We start from the raw sequence: 23,597 nt of genomic DNA on the forward strand, positions 1-23,597 counted from the left end.
CGGCGATCCTTCTGCCTCAGCCTTCCGAATAGCCGGAATTACAGGCATGCGCTACCACGCCCGGTTGATTTTTTTATTTATTGTAGAGATGAGGTCTTGACTTAATGGACTTTTGAAATAATTTTGAGATTTTTTAAATTACATGGAGAGTTTACCCATAAACATTGTTTTATTCATATTCATATATTTTTTAATTTATAGCCGGTTGCTTAATTACTTATGAAAACTATTTCCTGGCCAATTCATTTTTAGCATTTTACTGATAATTCAGAAGGTTTGGTGGTTTGAAACCAACAATTTTAAATTAGTTATACTTATAGCAGAGCACTTATATAAGTAGAGATTATCCTGATCTTGACTAGGCTTGTAATTTTATAATGTTTGATGAAATGTATGTTGACAGTTTTAAAGATATATTTTTATATTATTATTAATTATTAAAATTATGTGCGTTCTATGAGTACTTATTTACTTGAGAGTCAATTTGGTAGCATGCTGGACAAAACATATAACATGTATACATGCAAACATAATTAAACAAATCTAGATTTTAAAACCTTTACTCTTAAATTTGTTATGAAACAGTAATAAATTTATTAATTTTTTAAAAGATATTCAAATTATATTTCTGATAAAATTGGAACCAGCTGGCATGGCTAAACTTTGTCCCAATAGGCAGTTTAATAATAACTATGCAGGTTTAAATGATGTTTACATTTTTAGTTGGAACTGGCTGAACTGTATAAGCAATACCAATGGAAAAGGGAGAAAGGAAGACAAAAACAAACTTAGAGAAAACCAAAAAATGTTAAAATTAGAGCTCTGAAACCAGAAAACAGAATTAGGCCATAAACAGAACAAACAAAACAGATTTAACCCTAGTAACATGAATATCCAGAGACCCTGTAGAGGGCCGTTTAACATTACCAATTGATTTCGCAAAGAGTCCGGAGCTTACCCTTTGAGAGGTGTACTCCGTAATTCTCTGCAAACCTGACAGAGAAGTTTCTTAACATACAGTCCAGGCGATTTGTAGGCTTGGGAGCCTTAGACCCCACACTGTTAAAAACCAGTAAATCACAGGAGGCACCTGATGAGAAGCAGACTTCCAATTACAAAGAGATAAGTAAAGGCTAATAAAAATGTATAGCCTAAATATCAATCTCGAGGTATAGCAGAATCTAGCCCTGTAGCAAAGACACAAAGAATGGAAAGGGACCATCGTTACAAGCAATCAGAAGTCAAAGCGGGTACCCAAACAGAAACCAAATACTAAACCGAGACACTGCAAACAGAAACCAGATACTACCCGTGGGTTTGAGACCCGCCTGGGCAACTTGATGAGACCTCATCTCTACAATAAAAATCAAAAAATCAGCCGGGCATGGTAGCGCATGCCTGTAATCCAGCTACTTGGAAGACTGAGGCGGAAGGATCGCCAGAGCCCAGCAGTCAAGGGCTGCGGTGGCCAGGAGTGGCCACTGCACTCCAGTCTGGGCAACAGAGTGAGACTCCAACTCAAAAAAAAAAAAAAGAAACCAGATACTAAACCTAGACACTGTTCTACCAACGTCTTGGGTCAACGAACAGAGTCTAAGGAGCAACCTCATCAGGCTCTGTCCTCTTTAAGAGTTGTGGCCACATACAGATTAAACAGATTCTTACCTCCTAGGAGAACACAGATGAACTCAGGAATTTTTGAGATGGGAGTTAATCAGCAGTCGCTCCCTCTCCCTCCGAGACAGATGAGAGAGGCAGTGGGCGCCTCCCCTATAACTCCTTCACAGAACCAGGGAGAGCTGGAGCGATATCCCCTCCCGAGGTTCGCGACACAATCTTGCTGGGGCCTCCAAATATTATAGCTGGATTGCGAGAAGTGATGCTAACACTCAGAGAAGGTCAGATTATGAGTCCTTTATTGACACCGGTGACCGAGAGCAGACTAGTGTCCCAAATAACTCAGCCGCAAACAAGAGTGAGTAGTGCAAATTTAAAGGCATAAATTACATAAGCTGTACAGTTTGATCGATAATTCTTGGCAATACATTTGATTAGTAAAGGATACAGATGATTACAGAATTTACACAACTAGGGAGTTTTCAATCACCAAAAGGTACAAGAATGTGGGTGTGCAGGATGATTACGGGAAGGTTACATAAGGGGGTTATTCCCAGTTTAACATGGAAGATCTGTTACAAGATGGAGTTACTGATGTCAAGCTAGCTATTACAGGTTATTATAGGTTTTTCAGATTAGATTCTTCATATTTCATTCATTTCACTAGGACCCAAGCTGAAGGAATAGTTCCAGTATGTAATTTTGTTCTCCTAGCTAAGAGAAAGAACAAGAGGCTCATTCAACAAGCAACAGCTCCTAAAGTTTCTGCTAGGTCCGGTGTAGGTCATGTTCGCTCACACCTTGTTGGCCAAAGCAAGACACATGGCCAAGGTTGACAATGAAGAGAGGAATTGCACTTACTCTATATAGAGGTACCATAGTCACTTGACAGTGGACAGGGTTGTGTGTGTGTGTGTTCTTCTTATAGGAGAGGGAAGAATGAATTAATTGAGTATAGTGATCTTACTCATGTTATTTAACCGTTCTAGTCCTTGGTTTTGTCATCTATAAAATGGAGAGTAAGAGTGCCCATATTACCAGGCACTGTGGCTCATGCCTGTAATCCCAGTGCTTTGGTAGGTGTAGGCAAGAGGATTGCCTGAGCCCAGGTGTTTGAGACCAGCCTGGGCAACTTGACAAGACCTTGTCCCTACAATAAATTTTTAAAAAATTAGCTAGGCATTGTGGTGCATGCCTGTGGTTCCAGCTACTTGGAAGACTGAGGCGGAAGGATCACTTGAGCCTGGCAGGTCAAGGCTTGCAGTGGCCATCAGCATGCTACTGCAATCCACTCCAGCCTAGGCAACAGAGTGAGACTCCGACTCAAAAAAAAAAAAAAGAGTGCTGGAGGGCGGAGAGCCAACAACAGGACGCAGGGAGCATTCGGGGGGATGAGAAGATTAAAAAAAAGAGTGCTCATATCATGGAGTTTATTGGGGTTCTCAGGATCAATAAATGATGACGTGAAGTAGACCTGATGCATAGTATGTGTTATTTAAGCATTAGCCACTGCTGCTGCTGTTATTATTATTCTCCTCTCACTTCTATCTGACACATTCTTTCATATCCTACAAGGTCCTATTTAATATTCTCTTTATGGTTTTTGCTTTTTGAATACCTGCCAATTAATTTTGTCCCTCATGGCACTTGGATGCTCAATGAAGAAAGATCAGATCAAGGGCTCTGAGGTTGGACAGTGTTCTTTTTGTTTACATGTTCAGATGAGAAAAACTGCCGAACTTGGTGGCTCAGCCTGTAATCCCAGCATTTTGGGAGGCCGAGGCGAGTGGATTGCCTGAGCCCGCGGGTTCGAGACCAACCCGGGCAATTTGGCAAGACCTCATCTCTACAAAAAATTTTTTTAAAAATTAGTTGGCCGCGGTAGCACATGCCTGTAGTTCCAGCTACTTGGAAGGCTGAGGCGGAAGGATTGCCTGAGCCCAGCAGTTCACTCTGGGGTGGCTGTGAGCATGGCACTGCACTCCAGCCTGGGTGACGAAGTGACACTTATCCTCAAAAAAAAAATTACAGATAAGAAATATTATGAGAAGTTATCTTTACATTGCAAAGTGTCTTTTCTCTTGTTCTAGGCTAGTGAATGTTCCCTTTCAACATTCTTTAGATAACTACTAGTAGCACTACTTATATATCTTCCTCCTCCTTCTTGCACCTCATTATTGGTGTTTGAGAAAGGAGTTGATAATTGAATTCACAGTTTCAGCCAAGTGTGAATGGGGGTCTCATAACCACTCCAGAACCAAGTTTTGGTTGCAGACTGTATGTAAATGGTTTTGGAACAATAGTATCGTATAAGCCACTTAACAGTCTTGTTTTCTTAGTTGTTTATTTCCAATAGAAATCCTTATCCAGGGCAAAAACATTTAGGGTTGCACTAATATCCTAGAATCCTTGTTAGAAGGTAGCTCTCAAAAAAAAAAGAAGAAGAAGAAGGTAGCTCTCAAAACAGTAGACGATCAGATCCTGTCTATCAGCTCTGATGAGTCGGGATATCAGATTCTTTATTTAGGCTCTGAGGAGATCTGGGATGTGGTTTTTTAAAATTTTTGGTGGGTATTACTCTGTTGAGTGTGCATAAGTTTTTAAAAATGTTTTCAGTCAAATTGAATTCTTTACTTGTTCCTTGCAGTGTAAGGCCAGCACTGGTGGGCACCGATCTTCATGTTCATTCTGCAAGTGCTCAAGAGAAGGTAAGTGTTGGAAGTGGTAAAGGTTTCTATTTTGTGCATCAAGCAAAATAAATTTCGTGCTTTCTTTGACTTTAAAGAATTGTTGGGCAACCCTTTAGGACCCCTCCCGCAACCGAGAGCTATCCTGTTTTCTTAAGAAATTCCTTCTTTCTCACCCTAAAAAAAAAAAAAAAAGTCATCCCTAAATATAAGTTGATCTATAAACTTTCTTTTCTTTTTTTTTTTTCTTTTTTTGAGTTGGGGTCTCTGTCACCCAGGCTAGAGTGCAGTGGCATGCTTGTGGCTCACCGTAAACTTAGCCTCCTGAACTCAGACAATCCTTCTGTCTCAGCCTCCTAAATTGCTGGGACTACAGGCACGTGCCGCCATGCCCAAATAGCTTTTTTATTTTCTGTAGAGACAAGGTCTCTCTCTATTGCCTAGGCCGGTTGCAATCTCCTATACTCAAGTAATCCCCCTTCCTCAACCTCCTAAAGTTCTGGGATTATGCCAGGCTCGGTGGCTCAGCCTGTAATCCCACGCTTTGGGAGCCCACGCACCTGTAGTTCCAGCTACTTGAAAGGCTGAGGTGGAAGGATCGCCAGAGCCCAGCAGGTCGAGGCTGCAGTGGCCAGGAGTGGCTACTGCACTCCAGTCTGGGTGACAGAGTGAGACCCCAACTCAAAAAAAAAAAAAAAAGTTCTGGGATTACAGGTGTGAATCACCATTCTCGACCTGATCTGTAAACCTTCTAAAAGTACAATTGATGTCTTCATGTGACCTGTTAATAAATGATTTCAGATCTCAGAGTTGCACCAGAAGAAAGAGATGGGGTTGTGGCAAAAGCAGAAGTGGCAAAGTGGGCAGCTGACTAGAGGCCAATAGTATAGTTAGAATACATTTGACAAGGTTGAAAAAGAGTCTAATGGCATCAGTCTATGTGACAAACTTCCCTCCCCACCCCCCTTCTTCGAAGCTGTTGGGAATAATTTTTTTTCTTGTTTACCCTCTTAGTAAGCATTTCAGTATTTTTATCAGAAGTACATTTGTTAAAATAACAATAAAAAATATAAATAAAAGGAGCCCAGAAGGTCAAGGCTATGATATGTCATGGTGTTGACACTATAGTCCAACCTGAGCAACAGAGTGAGACCCCCAAATCAAAAACAAAAACCAAAACAAAAGTACAAATAAGAGAAAATAAACAGGACTATGGAATATGAATTACTTTAGAGCAGGGATTCTTTTTTTTTCTTTTCTTTTTTTTTTTTTTGAGTTGGAGTCTCACTCTCACCCAGACTGGAATGCAGTGGCCGCTCCTGGCCACCGCAGCCTCGACCTGCTGGGCTCCGGCAATCCTTCCACTTCAGCCTTCCAAGTAGCTGGAACTACAGGCATGCGCTACCACGCCTGGCTGATTTTTGATTTTTTTTTATTGTAGAGATGAGGTCTCGCCAAGTTGCCCAGGCGGGTCACGAATCCGCGGGCTCAGGCAATCACTCACCTCAGGCTCCCAAAGGCACGGGATTTCAGGCTGAGCCACCAAGCCCGGCTGAGCAGGGATTCTTAACCCCTGGTCCACGAACTGGTACCAGCATGAGGTGAGCAGCGGGCAGGCAAGTAAGTGAAGTTTCATCTGTGTTTACAGCTGCTTCTATCACTTGCATTACTTGCCTGAGCTCTGCTTTCTGTCAAATCAGCAGCAGCATTAGATTCTCATAGGAGCACGAACCCTATTTTGAACTGCGCATGTGAGGGATCTAGATTGTGTGTTCCTTATGAGAATCTAATGCTTGTTGATCAGAAGTTGAGCTGAGGCAGTGATGCTAGCACTGGGGAGCGACTGCAAATACAGATTAAAAATAATAGCAATGAGGTTTGACTGCACAAAGACTATAATCAGTTGCTTGCAGGCTCATATAAAAACCCTATCAGTGAGTAGCAAGTGAGTTAATGTACTTCAATTGTACAGCTGCATCTGGTAGCAGGCTTTAAGTTAGAATCCAACACTTATTTTAGTCTGTGTGTGGCCCACCCATTATTTTATTTACCATTTCTGTCCCTGCCTCTTTTTTTATGGTGAGTTGAATAATTATTTCATTCTATATACAATGTAATAATAATAGAAATAAAGTGTACAGTAAATGTTATGCAATTGAACGTGGAAAAATTGTGTTCCATGAAACCAGTCCCTGATACCAAAGTGGTTAGGGATCACTACTTTAGAGGAGTAAACTTACCAGCTTCTCAAACACTTAACTTTAATGTAAAAAAGAAATATTTTTTATGTCAGTTTCACTCTGTCACCCAGACTGGAGTGTAGTGGCACAATCATGGCTTACCGTAGCCTCAAACTCCTGAACTCAAGCAATCCTCCCTCTTCAGCCTGCCATATGACTGAGGCTACAGGGGTATGCTACCATACCTAGCTAATTTTTTTATTTTTTATTTTATAGAGATGAGGTCTCACTATATTGCCTAGGCTGGTCTCGAATTTTGGGTTCAGGTGATCCTCTTGCCTCGGCCTCCCAAAGTGTGAGATTACTGACATGAGCCACCATGCCTGGCCTAAAGTAAATTTCTTTAGAGAAACTTTAGGCAGACAACCTTGAAGAGTCTAGCAAAGGTGTCCATAATAACAGTCCTTTAGCAATGACGGTTATATGTCTGTTTTTTATGTTTTCCCTTAAGGAAAGTTAGGGTGTGACTGTAAAATATAGTTTAGTGCAGGGATTCAGGTAACCTATTTGTCCCAGGGTTAGAATTTGGTGTTCCTACAAAAAGTTTCTGAGCTGGGCTTTTGACCCGTAGTGGAGATTTTACTCTGTAGTGAGGACTGTAAGGCAGGTGTTCTCAAAATCTTTGGGCGAACACTCTATATGCTGTAAAGGTCAAACCAACATGAGAAAGGAGAGTCAGCAACTGAGATTTTTGCTTAATGGGTCATTTCAGGTTAGGCAAAGTTGTGTTTTTTCTCTCAAGAAAGACTTATTTCTCAAGCTATTCCAGCAAATGAAAAGATGGTTTATGAAAACCCTTGGGTACCATACCACCAAGATTAAAAAACTTAATCAGGAAACCCATCACTGTTATCGAATCTCTGTTACTCTTATAGAATCTCTTTTTGAAAAGCATGGTTTCCAGCTCTCTCTTGAATTAATTACAAAAATATACCCCTAATTACAAAACAAATTATAAAGACAAATTATCCTGCTGGAAGGAGATTTGAAATAAATCATTTATATATTTTGAAGGACATCTACCCATTATGATTATTTGCATATAAATGAGCTATATGTACGTAGGTTTATTCCTAGCTTCACTGGAGAATAAGGACCTGTTATCGTATAGAATTTGAGCAACTATTTTAGTACTATAACACTGGAAGAAGCAAGGCTTCTAGACATGTGTTTGGGATGTGTTTCTACCAAACCTCTAGCAAGAGCCATATCTTGGTAATTTTGCCCCTAAATGTCTTCTTATCATTGGTTATAATAGTGAAGTCCAGCGTGTCATGACAAATTTGTTCTATTTAAATGTTTGGTAAGTGATAGAAACTTCATAAGATTACATTTTTTAAATGCTTAGATCATTTCTTCTGTGAACTATTTCATGTGTTATATCATTAGTCTTGCTATTAAAGTCTTTTGCCACAGTCAAAGGACTTTTTAATAGGTATTTTTGAGACAATATTAAAAGCATTGCAAGCCAGGTGTGGTGGCTCACACCTGTAATCCCAGCACTTTGGGAGGCTGAAGCAGGAGATTGCTTAAGCCCTGGAGTTCAAGACTAGCCTGGGCAACATAGCGAGACCTCATCTCTATAAGAAAAAAATTAGCTGGGTATAGTGATGCACGCCTGTAGTTCAAGGCTGAGGCAGGAGGATTACCTGAACCCAGGAGGGTGAGGCTGCAGTAAGCCGTGATCGTGCCACTGTACTTCAGCCTGGACAAGACTGAAGTACAACTTAGAAAAAAGCATTCCAGTGTGAGTATTTGGTGGAAGATAAGGAGGAATCACAGTAATAGTGTTTTTTTGATAAAGCCTTCTATTTCTGTTCCCCTAGTTATTGAGGCCAAGCAAGAATTAATAACCTATCCTCAGCCTCAGAAAACATCTTTACCAGCACCATTGGAAAAACAATCCAACCAGTCCCCAAGACCAACTGATAAGGAACCTGAACCCAGGAAGAGGGAAGAAGGACAAGAACCACACTTGGGGCATCAAAAAAGAGAAGCAGAAAGATATCGAAGAGAAGGGCTCTCTTTCCGAAGAGACCGAGAGAAGGAGCCATGGTCTGGAGAGACACGCCAGGATGTGGAGAGCAAAAGTAAGTAGTTTGTTAGGGCATGTACCAGACTGTGAGCATAGATGACCCATGTTGTGGCCAGGAGCAATCTGCTTCCCCACAACCTAGTAGAACTATGCACTGCCTGATTTCAAAGGCCATTGCTTTCTTTCTTTTTTTTCTTTTTTTTTTTAGTTGGATTCTCACTCTATCACCCAGGCTGGAGTGCAGTAGCACACTCACGGCTACTGCAGCCTCGGCCTGCTGGGCTCAGGTGATTGTTCCACCTCAGCCTTCCAGGTAGCTGGAACTACAGGCATGCACCACCATACCTGGCTAATTTTTTGTAGAGATGAGGTCTCACCAAGTTGCCCAGGCTGGTCTCGAACCCATGGGCTCAGGCAATCCCCTCACCATGGCCTCCCAAAGTGCTGGGATTATAGGCATGAGCCACCATGCCCGACCGGCCATTGCTTTTTATGGGTCTTACTTTACTAGTCGAAGGAATCTACATCCTTCAAATAACAAATTGCTGTACAAATGCAGTAAGGCATGATTTTAGATTTCTTTTGTTTTTTTTTTTTTTTTTTGAGTCAGAGTCTTACTCTGTCGCCCAGGCTGGAGTGCAGTGATGCTCATGGCCCCCACGGCCTTGACCTGCTGGGCTCAGGCAATCCTTCTGCCTCAGCCTTCCAAGTAGCTGGAATTACAGGCGCATTCCACCATGCCCAGCTAATTTTTTTTTTTATTTATTGTAGAGATGAGGTCTTACTAAGTTGCCCAGGCTGTTCTCTAACCCATGGGCTCAGGCATTCCTCTCACCTTGGCCTCCAAAAGCGCTGGGCTTATAGGCGTGAGCCACTGCTCCGGCCATAGATTTGTAAGTTTGGTAAAGAAAAATATGCAATGTCAGTATTGTCTAGCTTTTTTTTTTTTTTTTTTTTTTTTGGGTGGGAGATGAAATCTTGTTCTGTTGCATTGCTAGAGCAGAGTATCATTTACAGTTAAAAAACGGCAATCAGACTCTTGGGAATTCAAAAATTCATCTTTCTCTCTCTTTCCTTGTTCCTCTCCATTTATATTTGATTTGTTCAGCAATCATGCTAAAACGCATCTATCGTTCCACTCCACCTGAGGTGATAGTGGAAGTGCTCGAGCCCTATGTCCGCCTTACTACTGCCAACGTCCGAATCATCAAGAATAGAACAGGTCCTATGGGCCACACTTATGGCTTTATTGACCTTGACTCCCATGCGGTAAGTTTCCTCCATCTTGGAATGGTCTAAGGACGGCTAAAGAACCCTCTAGAAAGTTTGAAGGACTTCTTTATCATTTGAAGTCTTATGTACTACTTGGTATTATAATTTTTGTGTTCTTTCCTCTGGGTTTAATGTTTGTTCAGTTGAGGTAACTGTTCTTTTTTTTTCTTTTGAGTTGGAGTCTCACTCTGTCACCTAGACTGGAGTGCAGTGGCCGCTCCCGGCCACCGCAGCCTCGCCTGCTGGGCTCCGGTGATCCTTCCACCTCAGCCTTCCGAGTAGCCAGAACTACAGGCGTGTGCTACCACGCCCGGGTGATTTTTTTATTTATTGTAGAGATGAGGTCTTGCTGCCCAGGTGGGTCTTGAACCCACGGGCTCAGTCAATCCACTCACCTCAGCTTCCCAAAGGCGCGGGATTACAGGCTGAGCCACCGAGCCCGGCTGAGGTGACTGTTCTTAAAAGTTAGGACTGTATGGTTTTCCAGTTTTATTTTTGTCTTGCAGCATTTCCAGTTTGCAGCTTATTCACTTATGAAGAACTTAAGTACTAAATTCTTCAAGATTTTAGTGAACTTTCTGACTTATTTTGCCCAGCCATGGATGGTTTTGTATTTGATGATTACATAGCATTTCTTCTCTTTTTTCCAAGTATTTAATAGATTCTTGTGCCTTGAATTTTTAGCTTGGAGCCTTTTTCTATGGAAATAATACAAAGATAGTAATTAAAGTCATTGTTATTTCTTAGATTTCATGCTCAAAAGTCACAAGGGACTTTGTAAACTGAATCTGATGTGATGATAGTTTCAGCCTAAAACAAGGGAATTTGAATTTCTGAAATTTATACCAGAAACTGGCATCTATTCTGATCCCTATTTCAATCAGTCCTTCATTAAAAGTTTCTTGTTTTTGTCAGTATGCTCTTGCTGTTAAAATTATGACCAGGACATAATGTTTAGTAAGTTTCTCTTTCAAAGGACATGACCTTTTCTCTCTTTGGATTCAAGTGTGTCTTTGGTTCCATAGGAAGCTCTTCGTGTAGTGAAGATCTTGCAGAACCTTGACCCTCCATTTAGCATTGATGGGAAGATGGTAGCTGTAAACCTGGCCACTGGAAAACGAAGGTAAGGCAGAGGGGTAAGGATCTCTTGTGCTGCCCTTATTTGAGTTGTTGGGAAAAAAACTTTCCCTGGCTGGAGAGACAGATGGCAAGGCATGATACCTTCCCAGGATGACTACTTCATATATGTGCTTATACATTTTCTTTTTCTGAAGCCTGCCTTGTTCTAACTCCTGTTTTTTGTTTTCTTTTCTTAAATGATAGTACTAGGTGCTTTAGGGTTTTCCCTTTTGACTGCCTGGTATCTTTGAGTCCCAGATGGCCTGCGGCCTATATTCCCAGCTATCCTGGACACTAATGGGGGAGAATTGCTTGAGACCAGGTGTTAAAGGCTATAGTGTGTGGTGATCATGCCTGTGAATATCCAGTGCATTTCAGCCTAGGCAACACAGCAAGACTCTCTCTCTCTCTCTCTCTCTCTCTCTGTCTCTCTCTCTCTCTCTCTCTCTCTCTCTCTCTCTCTCTCTCTCTCTCTTTTAATGATGATACAGTCTTGGATGTGAAGGAAAATTTCAATACATTATTGCCCCTTGAGATCCTAAGAAAATGCTGTCTTGGTTTCTCATTCCCCTAACCGTGTTCATATCCCCAAAGCATTATTAATTCCTCTTTACTCCTTTTCTTATCTTGACTCAGGAATGATAACTTGGAAGTAACTGTAGCAGAGGAACAGACTTATGGGGTAGATCTTGCTCTAGTACCCTCCACTCAATTGCTGTTTTACTCCAACAGATGGCTTTCTAGGAGTCCTACTTTTCCTCCCCTCAGGAATGTCTGGACCACCAGTTTGTTGTCTGGGTTGGTTTCTTTCCCTGAAAAACAGGAAAGGGAGTTTCTCTGTATGAACTATAAGATTAAGTACTCTCCAAGTGCCTTTTGGTAGCAGACTCATTACATGTTGTGTTGTTTGTTGCAGAAATGATTCTGGGGACCATTCTGACCATATGCATTACTATCAGGTAGGCTCTAATAGTAAATGATTCTGGGGAGTGCTCTCCTAAAATTCTCAGGTGACTAAAAGAGTGATCCTGAATTTCCTCCAATGGGTGAAGGTGACTGGCTTTTGGATAGTTCTATACTTTTAACTCGCCTTTCTGTGATAGGGTAAAAAATATTTCCGAGATAGGAGGGGAGGTGGCAGAAATTCAGACTGGTCTTCAGATACAAATCAACAAGGACAACAGTGTAAGTAACCTTTGTTTTCTTTGTGTTCTTTTTTGCTTGACTTGCTACTCATTCCTTGAAATATGTGTGGTCACAAAGTTGGCAAGATATGTTGACTTGAGGGGTGCTCATCCAGGGAGAGTGCCATTTACAGGTTCTGTACCTGTTTTAGTTGATCACTCTAATTCTTGGGTGGTTCTTGATGAGTCCCCAGTAAGGGCTTCATTGAACAGGGACTAACATTGATTTGGTTTATTCCCTTTAGCATCATCTGACTGCTACATATATGATTCTGCTACTGGCTACTATTATGACCCCCTGGCAGGAACTTATTATGACCCCAATACCCAGGTGAGTTTGGAGCTTTTTTTTTAATCTATCATCCTTTTGAGAAAAGCACCCATAATTTGTTACTTTGAGAATTTTATTCCCTGGATTATCTGGATGCTCGTTGCATGAAAAGTGGAAAAGTTTAAATCTATGGAAACTGAACTGTTGCCTATATGGAAAATCAGTGCCTTGTAGCATTACAGGTAAGAACAGTGCTGCTTTTGGAAAAGTGAGCAGTGGGTGGTCTGTATTGTGTCCTGGCCCCTGGAGTGGGTTTTTAAACTGGTGTGAACTCTTCTTAGGCTAGTAAGTAAAAGAGCTGTTCCTTCCCCTAGAAGGAAACTATTCTCCTTAGACCTGGAATTGCTGGAGAAGTGAAACATTTTGTAGACTTACCTGTTTTCAACTGTGTCACAGCAAGAAGTCTATGTGCCCCAGGATCCTGGGTCACCTGAAGAAGAAGAGATCAAGGAAAAGAAACCCACCAGTCAAGGAAAGTCAAGTAGCAAGAAGGAAACGTCTAAAAGAGATGGCAAGGAGAAAAAAGACAAAGGAGTAACAAAGGTAAGAGGGCTTGTATGTCTGCTCTCTTTTATCACGTTAATTACAGATTAAAACATGTGAGGCATAGATATCTAGGTTTGAGGTGTACAGTTACTTTTAAAATATTGTAATTACCTGGTATAGGTAGTCCCTTTGCCTTCTTACAAATGGAATATCTATGGATAGTAGAACACAGTGACTGAGTTCAAATCCCCATGCCTCAGTTCCATACTTTTTCTCTTTTTCATGTTCCCCTTTTTTAGTGTTTGACTCCTATATACATTTTTTTAGTTGTAATTGTAACCGAGAATACTGTTTTATCATTTTTTATTTTATCATAAGCATTTTCTATGTTTCTATAATACTCTATTAATTTGTAACTGCCCTTGTTAATCTCTCCTGCGTTTTGTCTTCTTTCTAATCTTATACTTCATAATATATAGCATTTAACATTTTATTTGTTTCTTCTTTTAAATTAGTTCCTTATGGTAAACTTTCAGAATCAAAGATGATGAATTTTTTATATCTAATATAAAATCAAATTATTTCTAAAGAGTTATATTGATTTACCCTGATACTAGTATTAATGTATTAATGAAAATGGATGAAGTTGCTTGTGGTTTAATTTATAACTTATCTTTTTCTCCTTCTAATACTGTTATAATTGTAGTTATTTATCTAGAGATACAGAAAAAAAGAGGGGAGGGTGAAGAGAGAGATAAAAGAACTTAGACTTTAGAGTCATACTGGCTTAATATTTTGTTTTGTTTTGTTTTGTTTTTTTGAGTTGGAGTCTCACTCTGTTGCCCAGACTGGAGTGCAGTAGCACGCACCCGGCCACCGCAGCCTCTACCGGCTGGGCTCCTGAGATCTTTCCGCCTTAGCCTTCCAAGTAGCCGGAACTACAGGCGCACACTACCACACCTAGCTAGTTTTTGATTTATTGTTGAGACGAGGTCTCGCCAAGTTGCCCAGGGGACTCTCGAATCCATGGGCTCAGGCAATCCACTCACCTCGTCCTGCCAAAGTGCTGGAATTACAGGCTGAGCCATTGAGCCCGGCCCTGGCTTAATATTTCAATTCTGCTTCTGCCACTTAATCTTTCTAACTGTATTTCCAATCATTTGTAAAATGAGAATATTAATGCCTATGTAGGAAGATTGTAGTAAAGTTTGAGGAAGATAATTTACTGTGACAACATTCCAGATGTTTCACAAATTTGGAAATTTGGAAAATCAGCCTGATTTCAGCAGGGTTAACTGTTAACCCAGTTTTTGTTGTGTTTTGTTTTTTGTTGTTGTTTGTTTATTTTTTTTTATTTGGAGTCTCACTCTGTCGCCCAGACTGGAGTGCAGTGGCACGCTGATGGCCACCGCAGGACTCAGGTGATCCTTCCACCTCAGCCTTCCAAGTAGCTGGAACTACAGGCACGGGCCACCACACCCAGCTAATTTTTTGATTTATTGTAGAGATGAGGCCTCACCATGTTGCCCAGGCTGATCTCGAACCCGTGGGCTTAGGCAGTCCTCTCACCTCGGTTTCCCAAAGTGCTGGGATTATGGCCATAAGCCACTGTGCCCGGCCTTAACCCAGTGTTTATAAGTGAGTATCATGTGAGAATTACCTCTGGGTTTGTTCAGTTTCAGGAAAATGCCAATGAAGGGAAGGTCCCCCCAGAGGACGTCTTTAAGAAGCCCCTGCCTCCTACCATGAAGAAGGAAGAGAGTCCCCCTCCAGTAAGACTAACACTGATCCCCTGGGCTAGGGCTGAGACTGATTCTGGATGTGAAAGAAAGTTCAAAGGCTCATGCCTCCCTCTGGTGTTGATCTTTTAGCTGTCTCCCAAATAAGGATTCCTCTTGAATACAAGCCTGAGATAAATTTTTTTGTCTGCTAATTAGGGGTATTACTGGAGAATCAGAGGCAACAGTTATCTGTCCTCTTTCTTTTTACCCTGTGCTATTCCCACCAGATCAGGAGATGCCTAGCCCTCTTCATAATCTTGTTCTTGTCAGTTCTTCACTAAAGCACCAAGAAAACCCATTTTTCTAGCCTCTGTATTTCCTGCCTTTTGGTGCCACAAAGAATCTCTTAGGTATGGAATGCATGTGTGGTCATTTTTATTATGTCTTCCTGGCCAGAGTGAATGATGCTAATATTGGTACCCATTTTTTAGGTGCCTTTGAGTTATAGTCTCGATTTAATCACTGGTGATTCTGATTAAATACAAATATATAACAATAATGACCATACTTTTTACTTTGTTTGATCAGAGAACGATCATTATATATCATTATTTAATAGGTCCTAGAAGGTACACTCTTTGTCCTGCTCCACATTATTAATTGAGCTTATTATAGCATCTATCGTAACAATGCCTTTTCTCTATCTTGCTCAGGAACTGGTGCTGGATCTGTGTACCTAACTGCTTATCAGTACAGTTGCTGTTAGTTTACCTCCTAAATCCCCTTTGCTATATAGCCTTGATGAAATTTGCCTTTTCTTTCCTCCATGGGTTTCAGTACCTTAAAGGTGTTTATCTCTTTGTACCTTGTAATTTTTTAACTCATTTTTTATTTTCTGTACCTGTTCCCCTTTCTCTTCTCCTCACGTTATATTACTAGAATCATTTCTAAGGAAACCTCTCTGATTTATCTCAGTTAGCAAGGAGCAAAGCCAAGCTCTAACCATTTTGCTTTCATTGGGAAATGAACAGCATGATCAGTGGGCCTGTTTTGAACTTTTTCATTATTCTAGCTAGAAAAGAACGAAAATATGAGATACCCGTTATCAGAATATCCAAAAATTAGGCCCCAAAGTATAAGTTGAATTTGGTCTTAATCCCTATCCTTCTCCTTCCAGCCCAAGGTGGTGAACCCACTGATTGGACTTCTGGGTGAATATGGAGGAGACAGTGACTATGAGGATGAAGAGGAAGAGGAACAGACCCCTCCCCAGCAACCCCGCACAGCACAACCCCAGCAGCGAGAGGAGCTGACCAAGAAAGAAAATGAAGAAGACAAACTCACGGACTGGAATAAACTAGCTTGTCTGCTCTGCAGAAGGCAGTTTCCCAATAAAGAAGTTTTGATCAAACACCAGCAGCTGTCAGACCTGCACAAGGTATTTGGGGAAGGAGCTATGACCTTTCTGACCGCTGACTCTTTGCATCAGTGAGAATAAAGAAACACTATTCTTCCTCACCATATATCAGCCCCAGTTCCTATCATTAATTCAGCCTAATTCAAGAATTAATTGCTCTGAATTAAGATTATGCCACCTTCAAGAACTTCATTGTATAGACTCAAGGCAAGCAGCATGGCTGTGGGTAGGGTACCAGATATAGTGGATGTGCAGAAAATGAAAGTGCTGTGGAGTAGGAAGCTTACTATCTGGGTTTCACATCTTAGCTCTACCATTAGCCTAACAATTGGACCTCAGATAAACCCCTCCCCCTTTTTGGTACTTGATAGCTTTATCTGGTTCTATCCAGCTCTGACAGTGTACAGTTTTTGCCATAGGTAAGTCATATTATGCCATCTCCTCATGTAGTGAGTATTGCTAAAAACCACAGCATAATAGCTAGTCCTGGGGTGTTATACTGACATATACTGATCTTCCCCTGCAGTCTTCCCATTATCCACATTGCCCAGGGAGTCAAATTATAGACAGATAAAGCTCCTAGATAGACTCATATGCTCAGGGTAATTGGTTTTACACTCCTCTAGTAGAACCCAAAGTCTTATTTTAGCTAAATAAGACTCGGTTTTTGGTAATAAATATACTACTTTTCCCAGCCATCTCTGTGAAGTTTCTGCAAAGCTTCTAGGACTCTGAAAAGCTCCTCCTGACCATCCCTAGAACAGACTCTCTCAGGTCCCTTTGACCTGAAATTCTGAATCATCAGGCTGACACATTTGATTTTCAGCTCACTGGTATAAATACTCATAAGTGGCTAAAGAGATTAAAAAGCAATTGTCAAGAAAGAAGAGCTCCGGGTCTGGTGAATCCACAGACTAAATTGGCCCTAGGACACTGGAAAGTAGACTATAGCATTTTTCCTTTTCTTAGGCTCATCTGCTATAAAGAGCCACCTCTCCATATAAGATCTGCTTTGGACTCCTTAAGTTTAATTTACATGCCTGAGGGCTTGTGTAGTGGAACCATGCATGAGGAGTGCGGGACTCTCAGTCTTGTGGTTCTTTAAAAACCCTGGGAGTCCTTTTCATGTTTCTCTGGGGGCTAGTGTTAGGGGATGGTAGAAAGTGATGGTAGTAGGCAGAGTGTGGGCATTTGGTTTCTTCACTGGTGTGCTCAGAACCTCTCCTATTATTTTCACCTTAGGTAAGGAAATAATAAGAAAAGGATTGGCGGTAGCAGGAAACTGGGGGAGGGGGGAGGCAGGATTGGCAGGAGTGGGAATCTGCGGGGGCACACCTCATCAAGGGTACCTGCATAATGAACATGTGTATACCTAACCCTGAATTGTACGCCACATTTTTAAAATAAAAAAAATTAAAAGAGAAAAAAATAAATAAGCCAGTTTTTTTGTATTTCACATCTTAGAGATAAGTGGAATGACGTTCCCTCTTGTGCCACACTACGTAACTAATCTGTGTGACAAGCCTTTAGAATTGAAATCTGGGTTCCCACTGATGAGACTAAGGCAAGACCATTTAGGGATTGTTGCTTGCAGAGTTAAGTGATCATTTAGGGACAGTGTGACAATCAAAAGTGCTACAATCCTGAAGTAGCTATTGGGAAAAGCCTACAGACATTTCTGTTTCTTGAACCTGTTCTCACAGAACTCCCTCTCTCCTCAGCAAAACCTGGAAATCCATCGGAAGATAAAACAATCTGAGCAGGAACTAGCCTATCTGGAAAGGAGAGAACGGGAGGTAAACTGGCAACCTATTACTCTCTTGACCTCAACTCTTTGTGCTTTCTGGTGTACTCTATAGACTGTACTGATTACTCTTTACAGAGAATGAAGAGGCCTCAAAAGATGGTGTATATACATTTGTCAAAACTTATCAAATCCTGCATCAGAATGGGTACTTTTTATTGTTTATAAGTTATACCTCAATAAAGTTGATGTATTTTCAAAAGGTGGTGTTAGTGTCTCCTGGTAGGTCAAATCAATACCACTCTTCTTTCCTGCTCAGCTTTTAAATCAGTTGAGAAAATGAGGGAGTGTTGAATAGGGCTTTTGAAATAGCATCGTTTACTGTTAAAGGCTTAGCTAGAGGAAGTAGCTTAGTGTGAGAGCCAAATGGACTCAACCACACAATTAGGATGACTTACCTACCCTGTCACGGACTTCACTGGCTACTTTTACATGTTGGTTAGGAATCTACCTCAAGCCGGGCGTGGTGGCTCAAGCCTGTAATCCCAGTACTTTGGGAGGCCGAGGTGAGAGGATTGCCTGAGCCCACAGGTTCGAGACCAGCCTAGGCATTTGGTGAGACCTCATCTCTACAATAAATTTAAAAATTAGCTAGGTATTACGGCGTGTGCCTGTAATTCCAGCTACTTGGAAGACTGAGGTGGAAGGATCACCTGAGCCCTGGAGATCAAAGCTGCAGTGGCCATGAGAGTGCCACTGCACTCCAGCCTGGGTGACAGAGTGAGACTCTGACTCAAAAAAAAAATTACCTCTGGAGAGCCAGGCACAGTGGCTCTATTACACATTAGCTACTTGTGAGGCTGAGGTAGGAGGGTTGCTTGAGCCCAGGAGTTCAAGGTTGCAATGAGCTATGATCACACCACTGTACTCCAGTCTGGGTGACAGAGTGAGACTCATCTTTTAATTTTAAAAAAAATGGCCGAGCACAGAGGTTTAGCTTGTAATCCCAGCACTTTGGGAGGCCGAGGCAAGAGGATTGCCTGAGCCTGGGGGTTTGAGTCCAGCCTGGGCAACTTGAGGAGATCACATCTCTACAATTAATCACAAAAACCAGCCGGGTGTGGTGGTGTGCATCTGTAGTCTAACTTCTTGGAAGGCTGAGGTGAAAGGATCACCTGAGCCCAGCAGGTCGCAGCTGCAGTGGCTGTGAGCATGCTACTGCACTCCAGCCTGGATGGCAAGAGTGAGACTCCAACTCAAAATAATAATAATAAATAAATAAATAATTCACCTATAGAGACCTATTGGAGGTCACCTGCTTCTCAGAAGGGGAAAAGAGGACTGAGCCAAGCATGCCAGCTTATTATTTCTGTTTTTCAGTCAGAGAAGAATGTGTGAAGGAGTAAGAGATTACAGGAATTATCAATTGAGCTACTTTCACTTTAAAAGAAATATCAGGAATGGGATAAAGCTTCCTCACTCCACAGTAACCTCCGGTAGAAATCTCAAATCTGCTCTTTTGTTTACAAACAGGGAAGATTTAAAGAAAGAGGAAATGATCGCAGGGAAAAGCTACAGTCTTTTGACTCTCCAGAAAGGAAACGATTTAAATACTCCAGGGAAATTGACAGGTAAGCCAGGAACCCATCATTCAGCATCAAGACCTAATGATAAAACCATCTCCTTTTCCAACTGTGCTGCTGTTTTTTTCTTAGGGAGGTGAAGTTATCAGGAGTAGATTGTCTGAACTCTTTGAACATGAGGTCTACCTTGGCCTTTTGACCATCTGTCGTCTTTTTTCATTTTTATTTTATTTTTTTTATTTACCATCTGTCTTTATACAGGAAATGTGCAGTTACATGGAAGGTTGGCTGACTGCTTCAGCCAAAGCCAGGGCTGCAGTGACTGTGGTCAGGAACCTTTTCTCTATCAGTAATGTTGCACCCTCCTTATGAGCCTGATAAAGATGTCACACATTCATATTCTTAGACTTTTTCTCTAGGGAAACTCCCTTCTCACGCATAAATGCTAAATAAATGGTTGACTGCTGATGGAGATATAATCTTTAGCTTCCTATACTTGTTTCCACTTACAGTTTTCAAGTCATAAACCCAGAGTTATATAGAATTTGTTGGTAACTTACCCATTGTGTACTGGTACTGCACTAAGTGCAAGAAATACTCAGGTGGTGTGATGGTGTGTCTTATAGGCAAGTTCAGAAATCATTAGGGAAGTGGAGGGCATTTCATTCAGAGGAAACTGTGTATACCAGGGATAAAAGAAAGCCAGCTCATGATGTGTCTGAGGTGTTGCACGTAGTTTCATAGTGGTGAACATTGGTGCTACATTGTTGAGTGACAAGTGATAAGAAGGCTGGCCCAACAGATGGGAGCCAGTTCTTGAAATCCATACATGTCAAACACCATGCTAAGGCTTTGTCTAAAAGACAGTGGGAGGTCATGGAATGATTTTAAGCTGTACTGACATAGCTTTGCATTTTGGAGAGATTACTAATTGTGTGGAAAATGAATTTGTAGATGCAGATTCTGCTATAATTCAAGTGAGAGATGATGATTGCCTGAGAGAAAGCCATGAGTATGAGTACAAAAAGGAGTATAGGTTAGAGAAATGTGTCAGATCCACAAGTCTTTGTGATTGGTTGCCTGGGAAGAGGGAAACGTCACTAATGATGCTCAGATTTCTATTAGGTAGTTGGGAGAAGATAGGGCAGAAAAGACCTTGAAAAGAAAAGGAAAAAAGGGTCACAAGAGGATGCATGATCAGAAGAGGTATAGTTGTTTATAACAAGAGAGAGTTGAGCAGGTCTCTGTATCGGTAAGCAAAAGAACCATAGTCAGAGGAGGGTATATATGTAAGAAAAGGGAGATGATTGACAGAGCAAGGCTCCTTGGGAGGCTGGACAGAGTCTGGGGCTCTGTCATTCCAGTTTTTTTTTTTTAATCATAACCCACAATAAGAGGTATATTTTTGTGTCATGACCCAATAATTAAGTGTGTGTGTGTGTGTATCTGAAAAAAGATGTTTTTATGTACAATACTTTTCCACCTCTTTTCATTTTTGATAAGCATTGTGGGGGAGCATTTCATCCATGTGACATCCACTGGCTCATTCTCTACAATTTGAAATACAGTGGACTAAGACAATGACAAAGGAGTCAGCCATGAGGAGGAAGGACCTTTTAGCCCTGAGTCAGTTGGGACAGAACATAGGCTGGGTGCAGGAGACTCTTCTCTATTCTCAGCACCCTTCATTCCACATTGTCCTGGCTATCCTTCTCAGTTGTCTTTCCTGCTCCTCTTCCTTTTCTGGGCAAGTCCAGGTATTCTCCAGGACTCTCCTTTCAGTGCTCCTTTATTCTTGCTGCTCTATCCTGTTGACCTGGGCTTTCTAAGATATCCAGGCCTAAGCCACCACCAACAGTCTGACAAGTCCTGTGGCTCCACCCCAAACTCAGTTCTGCTTTCTGAACTCAGAATCGGTATTTCTGTTTGTCCTCTTAGACACTTCTCAGGCTCTTCATACTGAACAGTTACTCATTATTACATTACAAATTATACTCTAGTCCAGTCCTGCTTAACCTCCTATATTCCTATCTCAGAGTAGTGACATTATAGCATCACTGTCTACTTGTTTTGACTCAGCCCCTTATTCCCTATATCCAGTTAGTGGCCAAATCCCTAATTAAGTCTTGCCTTGTGTCGTAGTCTGTTTTGTGATACTATAACAATACCACAGACTGGGTAATTAATTATGAACAGAAATTTATTTGGCTCATGATCATGAAGGCTAGGAAGTCTAAGATTGAGGGCCTGTATCTGGTGAGGGCCTTCTTGTATCATCTCACAATGGAAACTAGAAGGGCGAGAGATTTTTTTTGTTTTTTAAGTCAGAGGCTCACTCTGTCACCCAGGCTGGAGTACAGCGGCACACTCATGGCCACCGCAGCCTTGACCTGCTGGGCTCAGGCGATCCTGCCACTTCAGCCTTCCAAGTAACTGGAACCACAGGCGCATGCCACCAACTATTTTTAAAATTTATTTTAGAGGTGAGGTCTTGCCAAGTTGCCTAGGCTGGTCTCGAACCCCTGGACTCAAGCAGTCCTCTTGCCTCCACCTCCCAAAGTGCTGGGATTACAGGCATGAGCCACCACACCCAGCTGGCTAAGAGAGCTTAAGTGAGGGAAGGTGATAGGAGGAAGGGAGCTAGACTCATCTTTTTTTCAGGAACCCACTGTCATAATAACTAACCCATCCCCACAATAATGGCGTTAATCCATTTATGAAGACAGAGCTCTCATAACCTAATCACTTCCTAAAGGTCCCACCTCTCAACACTGTTGGCAATGGAGATTGAGTTTCTATCAAGTGAATTTCAGTGGACACATTTAAACCCCCATTCTAGCTCACCTCCACACTGGACCCCTGCTCCCAATCTTTGCTCCATTTTTCAGTCTATTCTCCATTCTAACTCCAAAATGACCTTTGTAAACAGAAATCTGCTCTTGTAACATATTTTTTTTTACAAACATATAACTTGCCTAGGGGAAAGCCTGGGTTCCAAAGTTCCTTTACCTGAAGGATGTAGTTCAGAGACATGTTTTAGTTCATATTTTAAGACTTTTTACACTCTGGCCCCAAGTGCCTCACCTTCGTCAATTTCTGTCACTCCTCTCTGGACAATTTGTGTTCTTTCACTTCTCCTGGCTTGTGTCATCCTTTTTCTTCCACACTTTTTCTAGCTCCTCATTTGTTCAAGAGCCAATTCAGATGTACCTTCCTATTGAAATTCCTGTCATTTTCAGTGTTGTCCCTTCAGAGTTCTTTCTGTTTTATTTCTGTAGCAAATATCTATGTTGCTACATCTGTGGTTGAGCTCTTCTGTGTTTTGTAAGCATCTTTTGACATAATTCAGAAGTTCTTCCTCATGAACAGGGCCAAACCTTGGTAACCTTTGTACTTCCAGGACAGAGTCTAGCATATAGATAGCAGGCACTCAGAGGTATTGGTTAATATGCTTTATAGGAGATTTTTTTTATTAGAATAACAAGCTAGTCACCTTGAAAGTATCTACTTCTTTTGCAGTGATCGTAAACCTGTTGATAAAGACGATATCGACACTAGCAGCAAAGGAGGCTGTGTCCAACAGGCCACTGGCTGGAAGAAAGGGGCAGGCCTGGGATATGGCCATCCTGGATTGGCTTCATCAGAGGAGGTGAAATGGTTTCCATCTTGTTGGTGACATGAACCTGGAATATACTTAACTATCACTTTCTGGCCTAGAGTTGGTGTCCTTACCTTTTAGCTGAACTTTCTCTACTGCTGGCATAGGACATGAGAGCTGAGGAACACTTTGGTCTTGATTGCTGGGTTATAGTTTGCAGTCCTGGATCCTTTATGGTTTGGTTGGCATTAGAAAGAGGGAGAAAGCCGGGCTCGGCGGCTCAGCCTGTAATCCCACGCTTTGGGAGACTGAGGTGAGTGGATTGCCTGAGCCCGTGGGTTCGAGACCCGCCTGGGCAACGTGGTAAGGCCTCATCTCTACAATAAATAAAAAAATTAGCCGGGTGTGGTAGCGTGTGCCTGTAGTTCCAGCTACATGGAAGGCTGAGGTGGAAGGATTGCCGGAGCCCAGCAGGTCGAGGCTGCAGTGGCCGGGAGCGGCCATTGCACTCCAGTCTGGGCAACAGAATGAGACTCCAACTCAAAAAAAAAAAAGAAAAGAAA

At 41.7% G+C, this 23,597-nt stretch overlaps 1 protein-coding gene across 1 annotated transcript in view; it reads left to right on the forward strand.

Annotated features, from left to right (window-relative positions):
- The window catches only part of RBM6 (RNA binding motif protein 6), a 126,030-nt gene extending 102,944 nt beyond the window's left edge, over positions 1–23,086 (forward strand). The window contains exons 8-18 of the mRNA XM_021715083.1: positions 4,265–4,325; positions 8,371–8,634; positions 9,688–9,848; positions 10,877–10,974; positions 11,887–11,929; positions 12,074–12,155; positions 12,400–12,485; positions 12,882–13,028; positions 14,648–14,743; positions 15,870–16,130; positions 22,956–23,086. Of these exons, the coding sequence (XP_021570758.1) occupies positions 4,265–4,325; positions 8,371–8,634; positions 9,688–9,848; positions 10,877–10,974; positions 11,887–11,929; positions 12,074–12,155; positions 12,400–12,485; positions 12,882–13,028; positions 14,648–14,743; positions 15,870–16,130; positions 22,956–22,958 (1,302 nt within the window). The 3' untranslated portion in view covers positions 22,959–23,086. The remainder of the gene's footprint in view (positions 1–4,264; positions 4,326–8,370; positions 8,635–9,687; positions 9,849–10,876; positions 10,975–11,886; positions 11,930–12,073; positions 12,156–12,399; positions 12,486–12,881; positions 13,029–14,647; positions 14,744–15,869; positions 16,131–22,955) is intronic.
- Positions 23,087–23,597: the final 511 nt, after the last annotated feature.

This window comes from Carlito syrichta, unplaced genomic scaffold, assembly GCF_000164805.1.
Source record: "Carlito syrichta isolate Samal-C Ts95f unplaced genomic scaffold, Tarsius_syrichta-2.0.1 Scaffold306628, whole genome shotgun sequence".
Taxonomy (NCBI): Eukaryota; Metazoa; Chordata; class Mammalia; order Primates; family Tarsiidae; genus Carlito; species Carlito syrichta.